The sequence below is a fragment of the Pteronotus mesoamericanus genome, unplaced genomic scaffold (assembly GCF_021234165.1).
Source record: "Pteronotus mesoamericanus isolate MK-2021 breed Mesoamerican mustached bat unplaced genomic scaffold, CSHL_Meso_final contig_182, whole genome shotgun sequence".
Lineage (NCBI taxonomy): Eukaryota > Metazoa > Chordata > Mammalia > Chiroptera > Mormoopidae > Pteronotus > Pteronotus mesoamericanus.
In genome coordinates, this window is record NW_026555078.1 from 28,747,619 (window position 1) to 28,760,353 (window position 12,735).

Below are 12,735 nucleotides of genomic sequence, written 5' to 3' on the forward strand. Positions count from 1 at the left end.
TGGTCATCATTAACAAATCAACAAACAACAAGTGCTGGCAAGGTTGTGGAGAAAAGGGAACCCTAGTGCACTGTTTGTGGGAATGCAGACTGGTGCGGCCACTGTGGAAGACAGTTTGGAATTTCCTCAAAAAACTAAAGAGGGAACTAACTGCCTTTTGATCCAGCGACCCCACTGCTGGAATTGTACTCTAAGAATCCTGAATCGCCAATTCAAAAGAACCTGTGCATGCCAATGTTCATAGCAGCACTATTTACAATAGCCTAATGCTGGAAGCAGTCTACACGCCCATCCATAAATGAGTGGATCAAAAAACTGGTACATTTCACAATGGAATACTATGCAGCAGGAAAAAAGAAGGAGCCCCTACCCTTCGCGACAGCATGGATGGAACTGGAGAGCATTGTGCTACATGAAATAAGCCAGGCAGTGAAAGGCAAATACCACATGATCTCACCTATAAGTGGAACCTAGTCAACAAAACAAACAAATGAGCCAAATAGAACCAAAGACATGGAAATAAAGAACAAACTGAAAGTGACCAGGGGAAAGGGGGCAGGGAGGATAATGGGAAAAAGAAGGGGAAGGGGCCAGTCAAGGAACATGTATAGAGGACTCACAGGCACAGACAGCACGGGAGGGGATTGACTGTGGGGGTGGGGGGACCGGCAGGGGAGAGCAGTGGGGAAAAGGTAGAACAACTATAACTGAGCAACAATAAAAAACCAAACAAAACTCAACTGCACACTGCTTACTAGAAACTCACTTCAAATTCAGTGACATAGGTTTAAAGTAAAAAGATGGAAAAGAGATATCATATAAATGTGAATGAAAAAGCAGGAGTGGCTATATTAATTGCAGATAAAGCAACCTTCCCTCTTTCCAGCTTCATGCTTTTTTTGCTCGAAGCATGAAGTGTAAAAGCTTGCTTGAGAAAAACACAAGTGGTGATCATGCTAATTCTTGTGAGTCGGCCACTGACTGATGGGTAGCAAATAAGAAACAAAATGAGAGCCACCCATGGTCAGCGGGCTGGGATGTGTGAAAAGCAAGTCTGAAAAACCAAATCCCTAGTAAGAAAAAAAACACAAATATAATCATGCCAGTCTTGATGGAAATGTGCACATTCCAGAAACCAATCCAAGGAACATGCTTGGGAAATTCAGCAGGAGAAATTCTAAGAGATGTGATGGGGAGGAAGGGCCAGGAAAGGGGCAGCAATAAACAGAGGTTGCTAAGGAGCCCCAGAGTGCAATGTTTGCCCGAGCCAAGAGGTTGTGTGTCAGGAGAGGCTGAGACAGAGCACAGGGCTGGCCTGGAGGGTGGCCCAAGATGCAGTCCCGACTGCCATGTAAAGTTGCCAGGGTGTGCTGTTGGTAAGAGCACCGGGCCAAGATGGCAGGAGAGGCTTGACTCCAGCTCACGCTGTTCACCAGGCCTCACGCCGAGAGGCAGCATTGCCCCCATCTGGGAGAGGACCCTGATTTCTAATTTTTCTTCCATGTTCTCTTTTTTCAAAATTAAGGTATAGCTCACATACCACAAACACCCTTTTAAAGTGTACAGTTCAGCAGTTGTTAGCTTATTCACTAAGTTGTGCAACCATCATGGCTATCTAATTTCACGACATTTTTATCACTTCCAAAAGAAGCCCCCTCCCTCCCTCCCTTCTCCCTTTCTTTTCAGTTCCCTTGGGTATATGCATAGGAGTGGAATTGTTGTGTGATATTGTGACTCTACGTTTAACTCGTTGAGGAACTACCAAAATGTTTTCCAAAGTGTCTGTACCACTTTACATTTCCACCAGCAAGGTATGAAGATTCCAGTTTCTTTACATCTTTACCAGCACTTGTTATTCTACATATTTTTAATTTTATATATAGTGGTAGGTGTGAAACAGCATCTCAATATAGTTTAATTTGCATTTACTTAATGATGGTTTGCATCTTTTCATGTAATAATTGATTATTTGTGTACCTTCTTTAGGAAATGCCTATTCAGATCCATTGCCCATTGTTTTTTAGTTGTTTATTTGAAAGAGTCCTTTTTATATTCTGGATACATATCCCTTGTCAGATGTATGACTTATAAATATTCCCTTTCATTCTATGGGTTGTTTTTTCACTTTCTTAATAGTTTTCTTTGATTCAGGAAAAATTTTTTGCAGTGATAAAACTGATGAAGCCCACTTCATCTATTTCTTCTTCTGTTCCTTATGTCTTTGGTGTCATAACTGAGAAACCTGTTTCTAATACAAGGTCATGAAGATTTATGCCTATGTTTTCCTCTAAAAGATTTTTAGTTTTGTCTCTTACATTTAGTCTTTGATCTTTTGAGTTAATTTTTGTATATGGTTTAAATAGGGGTCCAACTTTGTTCTTTTATAGATCCTATTGTCCCGGTGCCATTGTTAAAAATAGTTCCTCCCCGCCCCCGCCAATTGGATGATCTTGGCACTCTTGTCAATAATGAATTGACTATATATGTAAGGATTTATTTCTGGAGTTTCAATTCTATTCCATTGTCTAGCCTTATGCCAGTTCCACACTGTCTTAATTACTATCACTTGCTTTGAAATCAGGAAGCGAGAGGCCTACAACTTAGTTCCTTTTCAAGATTGTCTTGTCTATTTTGGATCCCTTGCATTCACATGAATTTTAGGATCAAGTCGTCAATGTCTGGGGGGCGGAATCCTAGCTGGGATTAAAATTAATAGGGAGATAGATTATATGAAAAAATATTACTAACTAATATGACTTAATTGACACAGAGCACGTCCCCTTAAAACTTCAAATAATACACTTCAAGTCCACTTGATATATGTGTCAAAATAACTCATATTCCAGCCTCTAAGGCAAATCTCAACAAATTTGAATGGATTAAAGTTGTACAGAGTTTGCTCTCTACCTACCGAAGAATTAACCTGAAAATAAACAGTAAGGATTGTTGGAACAAATCCTCAAAAATTTACAATTCTATATAATCAATAGACCAAAGAAAAAAACTACAATGATTATAGGAAATTATTTTGAACTGAACAATAACATTAACATCATGTATCAAAACCTGGCAGATGCAGCTAAAACCATGCTTAGAGAGAATTTTAGACTTTTAAATAAAGTTCTTAGAAAAGAAGAAAGGCTGAAAATAATCTAAGCTTCCATTTAAGGAGCTAATAAAAGAATAGCAAAAGAAAGTAAAAGAAGAGTCTACAATTAGTAAATTCTCTTATTTCTTACATATTTGAAAGTGCTTTTATTAGTCTTGCTGGGTATAGCATTCTAGATGGCAGTTCTTCTCCCTCACTTTGAGGACATTATTCCATTGTCTTCTGGCTTCTGTTAATGAAAAGACTGCTCTCCATCTAACAGTTTCTCTGAGGTGATCTATTATTTACGCCTGCTTTAAGATTTTCTCCTTGTCTTTGATGGGTGTTAGGGTACTGATTTCTGCTTAGGGCTAGAGTTATTGTCTTTTCCCAATTCTGAAAAACTGTCAGCCAAACGTGGATGAATGATCCAACTCCATGTTACTCCTCTCCTCGAGACCTGCCAATGTCTCCCTCGTTTATTGACCGTATTACTACTTGGATCTGTCACAATCTGGCCCCTGCACATGTCTGTAATTAAATTTCCATATCTGTCTGCTAGGAAAGCCTCACTCAAACTGGCGATCCTATTTCTTGTTCATAACTTAGCTTCGTAAACACCTACTCATAAGCCTTTCCTGAACCTCTTCTTCCCTGTCACCACTCTCTGTCTTGTGTATCCACTCTTTCCTGCTCATGCATTTACCAATTGATTGCATTTACCTATTTATGGGTAAATCTCCCCCACCTCAGACTCAAGTTCCTGGTGGGCAGTTCCCTTTGTAGCACGTAGTATGGGCTCTATAAATGTTTGTAGTTTGAATAGATGCATTAGTGAATGAATTAAGAAAACAAAGGCAAACACTATCTACCTCATAGGGATCTTGTAACAACCAAATATATACCATATGAGAGAGCACCTGGCAAATAACAAGTGCTGATCTGTCGTTGAATTGAAGACAATTTATGCATTATTTTGGTACAGTGGGTTCTGTACCAAAGTGGTTGTTTCTTTAAATTTCCCTATTCCATATGGCATAAAGCAGAGTTCTTAGTGTTCTTTGATCATAATGAAGTATTGTTTTGGTTCTGTGCCCTTTCTGCTAATTGCTATACTTCTCAGAACTAAAATAAAATAAATCAAGACATTTTGTGAGAATACTCGATATAGACTACTACCTATTACATTCTGTACATTCTCAGTGCATCCGAGGATGGTCTTCTCCCATATACTATCATAATGGCTGTCTCCTTCGCTTCCATTAGGTGTCTGCCATCATTTTACCCTGAGTTGCGCCTTTGCTGACCCTCCTTGTAAAATAACAAACTTTCACCCTATCCCCATTCTCTATCCACTTTTATCTGCTCTGTTTTCCTCTGTACAATTGACTATAAGTGAAATACATATTTACCTCTTTTATTATTATGTGCCCCCCAAAACACAGCATATAAACTTCTTAAACATAGGAGCTTTGCTTTGTGGATAGAACAGTATCTAGCATACAGAGGTGCTCAGTAAATATTTATTGAATGAATATATTAATGTAGGTGCCACTGATTCTCATCAGTGAAATCCTGATGCTACAGCAGACAGACATGATACAGCCACTCTGGGCATGGCGGCATTCAACGTTCAGCTTAACCCGGGATAAGATTACAAAACTTGGCTATTTTGCTCTTCCCTTGAACAGACTGCCTAATGCATGATTTCATCCTGAAAACTGAAGAAATCACTTCCTCTCCTGGCAGGCACCTAAACCAAGTTCTAAACTGGTTGTGTACAAAGCCCGTCTGTTCTCCCCTGGTTTAAAGGCAGTGGCATTTCCTGCCTGCTTTTAGCAAGCTTTATTTTGCTTTCTGTTTTCCTTCACTGCTTAAGGGCAATTTGCATATCTTTTCTCCCTATTTTATCGTTTCTGTCTTGGCAAGAAGTTCCAATTAGTACTGTGTGGGCAGTTATGCAAAGAGAGTACCTATTTACAATGTCTATAGGAAATAAATCCTTATTTCATAGAAACAAACAGCTAAAGCTGTAACTCATTTGTATAAGAGAGAGGCTCAGAGATGACAAATGACTTGTTGAAGTCCACATAACTAACTCTTGCAGCACAAGTGAGGCTAACATCCACATCCGCTAATTCCCAGGCAAGATCTTCATACTCTTCTGTCTGATTTTCCTTCTGTAATTTCATTTATGTTTACTTTACCACCTAAGCATTAATCTAAAGCCACCTCCAATGTCTGCGGCATGCATCAAACGCCTTACCTCCTCAGCCTTCAACTATCAAGCTGTCCTGTAGGTTTTAGGGTGCCATCAGGATTTTCTCTCCAGACCTACACGACTGAAAAGAATATGGTCTTCAGCTCAACTGACACTCCAAAGTCAAATTTGTTGCCAATGAAACGCATGGCCCAAGAAGTCTGACACAGTTCCCCTCCACTTGAGGAAGAGCTTGTCTCTGCCTCCTCCCCCTTGCAAGGGCCTTGCTGCTCTCACTTGTTGCTCAGTGCGGGGTGTCAGATCAGCAGAGCACACCGGCCTTAACCTGGCAGACAATGAACACTCACCAGGAAAGACACCTGCAGGCACCTTCTGGAGGGAAGGCTGGTGACTGGGGCTATCATTGAACTGGCAGTGCCTCCTAGTGGCCAAAGCTCCAAAGGTTTCCAACCGAAAAGTGACCTATCTGGCAACCCCTTCCCTCTCCATCCTTCTGAGTCTTGTCCCCACCTGTTTACAGTCTGCCCAGCCCCACAGTATGCGGTGAGAGTCCGTCAAGTACCTGTCTTTTCAGTATTTTGCTGACTGAATTCCCAAACGACCATGACAATGAAAAAAAAATTGGAGGGAAAGGGTAGGGAATATAAATATTAAAAAGGCACTAATGTCTCTAGATCAGGTCACTTTGAAAAGCGGTTTGTAATAATGTAGTCACTGTTCTACTTTCCCATCTGCTTGGTGGAGACCTGTTACGCCCTTCTTCTTGTAGAAGGCGTCAGCTGCCCAGTAGTGCCAAATTATCCTCCTGAAGTCATTCTCATTCAGCTTTCGTAAGAATAATTTCAAACATATTAAAGAGCTATTCAGAGAGGTCTAGCCAGTTTCTCTGGAGGCTTGTATTCTCAAAAGAACGCATATTATCCTAAAGATCATATTTTAAACTGTATATGCTTCATAAAATGGAGGATAAATCTGATCTAGACGTGTAACCTGAAGTTACTGGCGCAGGAGGACCGCCTCTGGGAACCCGGAAGGCTTCACTTCTCCAAGAGGGAGAGAGAGCTCCTGTGTAATAAGTGGCCGTGCTACAACGAGTGAAGTGGGAACTCTTCCTTCCACATGTCCCTGTGGTCCCCATGGCATCCTCTGTCCTCATGCTATGCCTTGTCTTCTCAAGGGTCCCCTCCAGCATGGCTTGCTTTCTCAGACAATGCCCAGATTCCATTCCTTTCTCTCTACGCCATTTCTCACTTCTCATGAGAAACCTACCAATCCCCTGTCTGTTTTCTCAAGGCCTTGGTGCATAATCTGATGAAGCATTTCAGTAGTAGGTCACCGCCCATTGTTCTGCTCCTCCCATTGACATTTGTATTGTAACTGGGGCCCCCTGAAGCCCTTGACTCACTGGACTTGGAAACCAACTTTATTAACCAAATTATACACACAGCCCCACCTCCATCACCCCCCCCCCCCCCATCCCACTCACTCTCAAAGATGGTGTTACTGAGGCAGAATGCCTTTGCTGCTTTGAATTGTTTGGATGTCCCCACAACTGGAGTGTCACTGCAGTGACCAAACACGCCATGTGCTGGAGAAGAAGGGCTTTGATACGGTGCGAACAGGCACTGCATTCTGATGTGGGCTTATTCATTCAAGCCACAAAGAGAGCTGGAGAAGAGAGGCAGCAGGAGAAACACACAAGCCCTCAGGGACTGAGCAGTAGAATTTCTTTACAGGGACTGTGGCTTGCCAACAAAGGTTTTGGATAACGGTGGAATATTCCAAAAGAGAGAAGAGAGAATCTGGTAATTGTTGTTAAGACGCCAGGCCATTCAAATGAAGCATGGCTAGAATGTAAAGAATTGGGGGAGAGAGGGGACATTAGGCTGAAGCCTGGCGTTTGTACTGCCATAGACTGTTTTATCCAACAGGTTTCTTGGGTTTCTAAGAAATTTCTAGAATATGCCCCCAGCCCGTCAGAAGCTCCCAGGAACAGTCCGCATTCTCTACGCCCACCCCTACCCTGAGCCCTTTCCCCCCTCCACGTCTCCCACACCGCCCACGTCTGGTCCGGTTCGCGACTCGGCCCTCTCAAAATCGGCTCCAACGTCTCCGGGGCAGCAGCCCCTGGGAGACCGAGCCGGAGCTGCCTCCTCGAGCAGCGCTGGCAGCCCCTGGGCCGCGCCGCGCTGATTCGCTGCCGCGGACACTGCGGCGCCCGCGACGCGCCCGCCCCTCGCCGTGCGCTGGCTGGTGCAGCCTCAGTCTGTCTGCAGCCGCGCGGCCACCGCGAGCCCAGCCGCCGCAGCCCGAGCGCCCGCTCCGCGCCGCCCCCGAGGACAGCCGCGGCGAGCCCCTAAAGCCCGCGTGATGCAGGCCACTGCCGATTCCACCAAGATGGACTGTGTGTGGAGCAACTGGAAAAGTCAGGGTATTCTCTTTATTTCAGTAATGCATGCCTGCGGCTCACGGGAACCCGGGACCCGGACTCAGCCATTGTGCATCATTTCACCTGTGGGACCTATGCATGCTTTATCCCCAAGAGCTTTCTGTTGGGGGGAGTAAACTTATGTCAAAAATCAAAATGGGTGGTGTTTGATGTTTTTTATTTTCCCTTTTTTTCTTTTTTTTACATCCCGCAATCACCTTTTGTTTTCTTGTTGTAATGCTAGTATTTTAATAATGCATCATTTGCCTCCTCCAGGAGCTCTTTTGGGATCTGTTGATCAATCAATACTTGTTTAATCCCTCCTCATCCCCAGAGATAAATTGCTTTCTTATTGTTCCATGCACCCCACTGTGTTTTATTTCTGCAGAAAGGTTGCAATCTCCTGGTAGAACCATTAACTGAGTGGGCTCCGGTGCATCCTTTTAGGAGGGACACACCCATTTCGAGGTTGTTATTTGTGGTCACACAAAAGAGACTGGAAATGCAGACTAGCTCTCCAAATCCTGAAGATATGATGGCGTAGCCAATATTAGGATGGTTCACTAGGAATATTTCGGGATTTTTTTCCTGTCATTGGGTAACTTGTAACTACTATTTATTAATAATGAATACTGTGGAACAAGTGTAGGGAAATAAAAAGCACTGCCAGTTGCCCTCTGGTGTAACAGATTTATTTTGAAACAGTCTGTATTAGCACTGGGTGTGGCCACCCTCCAGCCTCGCTTGGTTTGCTTTTCAGCCATTTTTATTCAGCCTCATACTTCACACATCCATCTCTCCTTTGTTACATTAAGATGCTTTCCTTCACCTTGCTCAGGTTGAGATTAGGAGGAGACAGAGATAATCTGCAAGAATAAATTATGTGTAGAAAACTTGAGTGTTTGTAAGATGAAGGGCCTTTTAATATTTAACAAATTTGGTTCGGAAGAAGGCGCATTTGACTTAACCTGCAGGGTTGTAGCATCCCTTAGGGGACCAAGAATACTCTGGAGCAGAAGCTGGTTTTTTTGGTTTTTTGTTTTTAAACCTGGCATCTTCCTCTTGTAATTTTATATCACAGAAAGAATAGAATACCTTTTCATCTTTAATGTCCTGTGGGATTTTTCTTTGGTATATTTTCTTAAGCAGAGAAAAAGGAAACATGAACCTTAGAATTAAGAAGACATTTGCTCTGCCTTTTATTTGTCAGTTGGGTGGTAATGATAGAAAATACAATAGTCAAGTTCAAATTGTGTGAATCTATTGGAGATACAACTGTCAGAAGTAAATAAATGGACCTAATAAATTTAAAAGCTACGCCATAAAGAAATGTATGGCAATTCAAGAGTATAATTTTAGAGAATAATGACAATGATAGGAGATAGCACATGTTTTAGACAGAAGGCAGAATTTATACAAAATTCTTGATAACATTTCATTCTTGTTATGTGTTTGGATTCATCCAGTTCATTTGATACACACACTCAACAACCATCTATGGCTTCATATAATAGCAAGTTTAGTTGGACATAAAAATATAACAAAGTTGGTTTTTAGACTGTGATTATGGGTTTCTTCTATTCTTACCAAAAGTAGGTACCAAAAGGTGGCAGGTTTTCTGTTTTATTTGTACAAAATATAAGACAATATTTCATCATAATCCTATGTGTTTTGGCTTACTTGACCTTCTCACGGGAGAGGGGGGTTACAAATGGACATTTATAATCACAAAATGACACAAAATGCCATTACTTATCCATTGAAGATAATCATTTTCATCTCCAATATACAGCTACTTGTGAAGATTAATGCAAAATCATTGAGGGCCCTTTATACACAGTGACCTTTGGTAGGCTTCAGACTGTTGATTTTCTTTTGTCAAATGGAACAAAGCCACTATCTTGAAAACTGACTAATAACTAGGTGGCTGGGTTTATAGGCATAAAAGAAAAATGTTAAGAATATTTCCTTTTCTCCCCACTAGGAGAACTTTCCATCTAAATTAAATCTACAATACGGCTTTTGTTTAGCATTTTCAATGTATCTTAATTTTAGTTCACTAATTATCAAAAACAGTCACTGTTAACCCTGGTTGCAAATTAGTATCACCTAGAGAGCTTAAGAAAACACAAAGTATGCCTGTACCCTTAGAGGTTCTGAATCAGTTGGGCCAAGCATCAGTATTTTTTCAAAGCTCCTCAAGTGAGTTTAGTACACAATCAGATTTGAAGCTACTGGTGTTTAATAATTCTTTTTTTACCCTTACCAGTGTGGCTTAGTTGGTTGGAATGTTGTCCCACAAACCAGAAGGTCGCCAGTTCAATCCCCAGTCAGGGCATATGCCTGGGTTGCAGGTTCGGTCCCAGGTGGGGGCCTGTACAAGAGGCAAACCTATTGATGTGCCCTCTCACATCAATGTTTCTCTCCCTGTTTCTTCCTCCATTCCCCTCTCTCTAAAAATAAATAAAATACTTTTAAAAATAATAATTCTTTTTTTTATTCTTGCCCAAAGACATGCTTATTGATTTTAGAGAAGGGGAAGGGAAGGAGAGAGAGAGAAACATCAGAGTGAGAGAGACACAGTGATTGGTTGTCTCCCATGCACCCCAACCAGGGACCTAACCTGTGATCTAGGTATGTGCCCTGACAGGGAATTGAACCTAAAACCTTTCAGTTTTATGGGACTATGCTCCAACTAACTGAGCCATACCAGCCAGGGAATGTTTAATGATTCTTAGAGAACCCAATCCACAGACCAGCAGAGCATGGCCGAGTATGCAAATGATGAAGTGGGTGTGATCTAGGAGCAGCTAAGAAGGCAATTAAAAGAAGTCCATGTAATATTGTTGATAATGTCCTCCAGAAGTATTCAAAGGAAAAAGTTTTGATTGGAAAAGGGAATAAAGAGAGTGCGCTTCAGATTTCCTCCGTATTATTAAGAGAAATTGCAGCCCATTGTATATCACATGAAGACTCTACTGAAACCAATACAATGTATCATAAGGACTGTACTACATGTGCAAAGGGAAACTTATTTTACTAACATAGAAGATTTCCGCTATAGACAATGTTTAAAGAGAGAGATTAAAGTCCACATTATGCTAAACTATACAGATTCTGCTCCCAATTTAAAAAAATGACACTAATACCCAATATTGGTTAATAAAACAAAGCTCATTCTATTCAGTGAAAATGAAATGACAATAAATCAATAACCTAATAAAGCACCTATATACTGGGGTGGGCAAAAGTAGGGTTACAGTTGTATGTGAAATAGTTTATTCCTAATTATTACTTATTTATTAGTGTAATATTGATCTTATTGTTAATATCTCATACCCTTATGATTTTTCTTTTAGGTAATCATAAATGGCTGGTAATTCAACCACTTTTGCTCACCCCTGTATACAGTCATTTTAAAGGCCACAACAATACTACTATTTATTGGGCACATTTACTGAGTGCTTTACTTGCATCATTGCATTTAATCCTCACAAATTGTATTCTCTATAAGCATGATGTGTAAGTTTTATTACTCCTCCATTTTATAGGTGGTCAACTAAGGCCCCCCAAGGCACACGGCTAGTCAGAGGCTGGAGTCAAGCCTCACCCTTCACTTCTCCCTGCTCTCTACCACCTGCCTCAGTGGGAGATGGTTTTTTTCCTCAATGGCTTTTCTAAAAGTATGAATCATCTAGGTAATGGTGATTGTGTGGATTTAATAACCCGTCACATTTACATAGTTTTCATTTCTCAAATGTCTTCCTCTTTGAGAGTTTCTATTTACTTTTGGACATCGAGGCTCAGAGATTAAGTGACTGACCCAAGGTTTTTTGTAAGTGGTATGTTGAGTAATGAAGAAGTGATGCGGCTTCACATCTGGGACTCTTCCCATCTCAACACTCACCACCTCTTACACTAATGCTGAGCTGCAGTAAGTGAACTCTCCGTTACCTCTTCTGAGATATTTTCACGTAGGTTCTCTCTTTACAAGCAGCAAAATTTATCAGGAAGGTAGCGATCCTAACCAATATATGCCATTGCTGTCATCATTACCATATCATTAATCCATCATTCTAAAATCTCCATCCATGTTATATCTATGTGCCAGTCACTGTCCTAAGCTCTCGTTACATACTTGTATCTTACTTTAGAAAAGACAATTTTACAAACATAAAGGCAAACCAATATTGCCCTTGATCAAAGATAGCATTTTATTTGTGTGCAATATTATTAGAATACTATACAAATATTACAATACGATATAAATAATTACCTTTGCAAAGTTCCTCTCTGTAGATTCGAATGAGATTCAGTGGGAAAACTGGGTTAGCAGGGGATCTGGGGATTTTTTTAAATGAAAGAAAACTCTCATTATGTAGATAATATACCAAATGTAGGTAGTTATTACTCTATTAAAAGTATTCTTTTTCACAAATGTATTATCATTTGTAAGAGAATCTTTATAAGCAAGCATTTCAAAGTTTTGGGAGAGTTTTTCATAATGCACATAATGAAAATTTTCATTTATACAAAGAGAGGTTCAAATAAAAGCCACAAATCACCCAAGGTCCTGCCACCGACAGTTAATCAATGTTAATATTTGCTGAATATAATCCAGTGTCTCTATACCATATCAAATGAAGCTAGAGGGCCAAATAGGCAACAAAAACAGCTTTCATTAAACAAGATTGTACATATCTCAAAATTTATTTGAAATAATTAAATGGAAGAAATTGACACAAAGAATTGCTGAACTTGAAGTGCATGTTTCTTTATAATATAAGCCAATCCTACCCAAAATTTTAAAAAAAACTATGATAAACATCAGTAGGCTGGAATCATTTATTAATTACATGTTCTGGATTTAGACTAGACAGATGGACTCTCTGCAGTATCTTTTTTTTTTTAAAGGAGGTCCACCATGCATGAGAAAGAATAACAAAAATTCTCATCTAAATTCATGTCTTCAAATCTATGATTTTCTTCAGATTTTCA

General features: G+C 40.5%; 1 protein-coding gene across 3 annotated transcripts in view; it reads left to right on the plus strand.

Annotated features, from left to right (window-relative positions):
* RTN1 (reticulon 1) overlaps positions 1-12,735 on the plus strand; it is a 170,286-nt gene that overhangs the window by 141,167 nt on the left and 16,384 nt on the right. Inside the window, exon 1 of one of the 3 annotated variants that reach the window (XM_054567484.1) lies at positions 7,603-7,740. The exons of the other annotated variants lie outside the window; for them this stretch is intronic. Within the exon in view, the coding sequence (XP_054423459.1) occupies positions 7,680-7,740 (61 nt within the window). The 5' untranslated portion in view covers positions 7,603-7,679. Of the gene's footprint in view, positions 1-7,602; positions 7,741-12,735 lie in introns of those variants that run through there. 3 annotated transcript variants of the gene reach the window in all.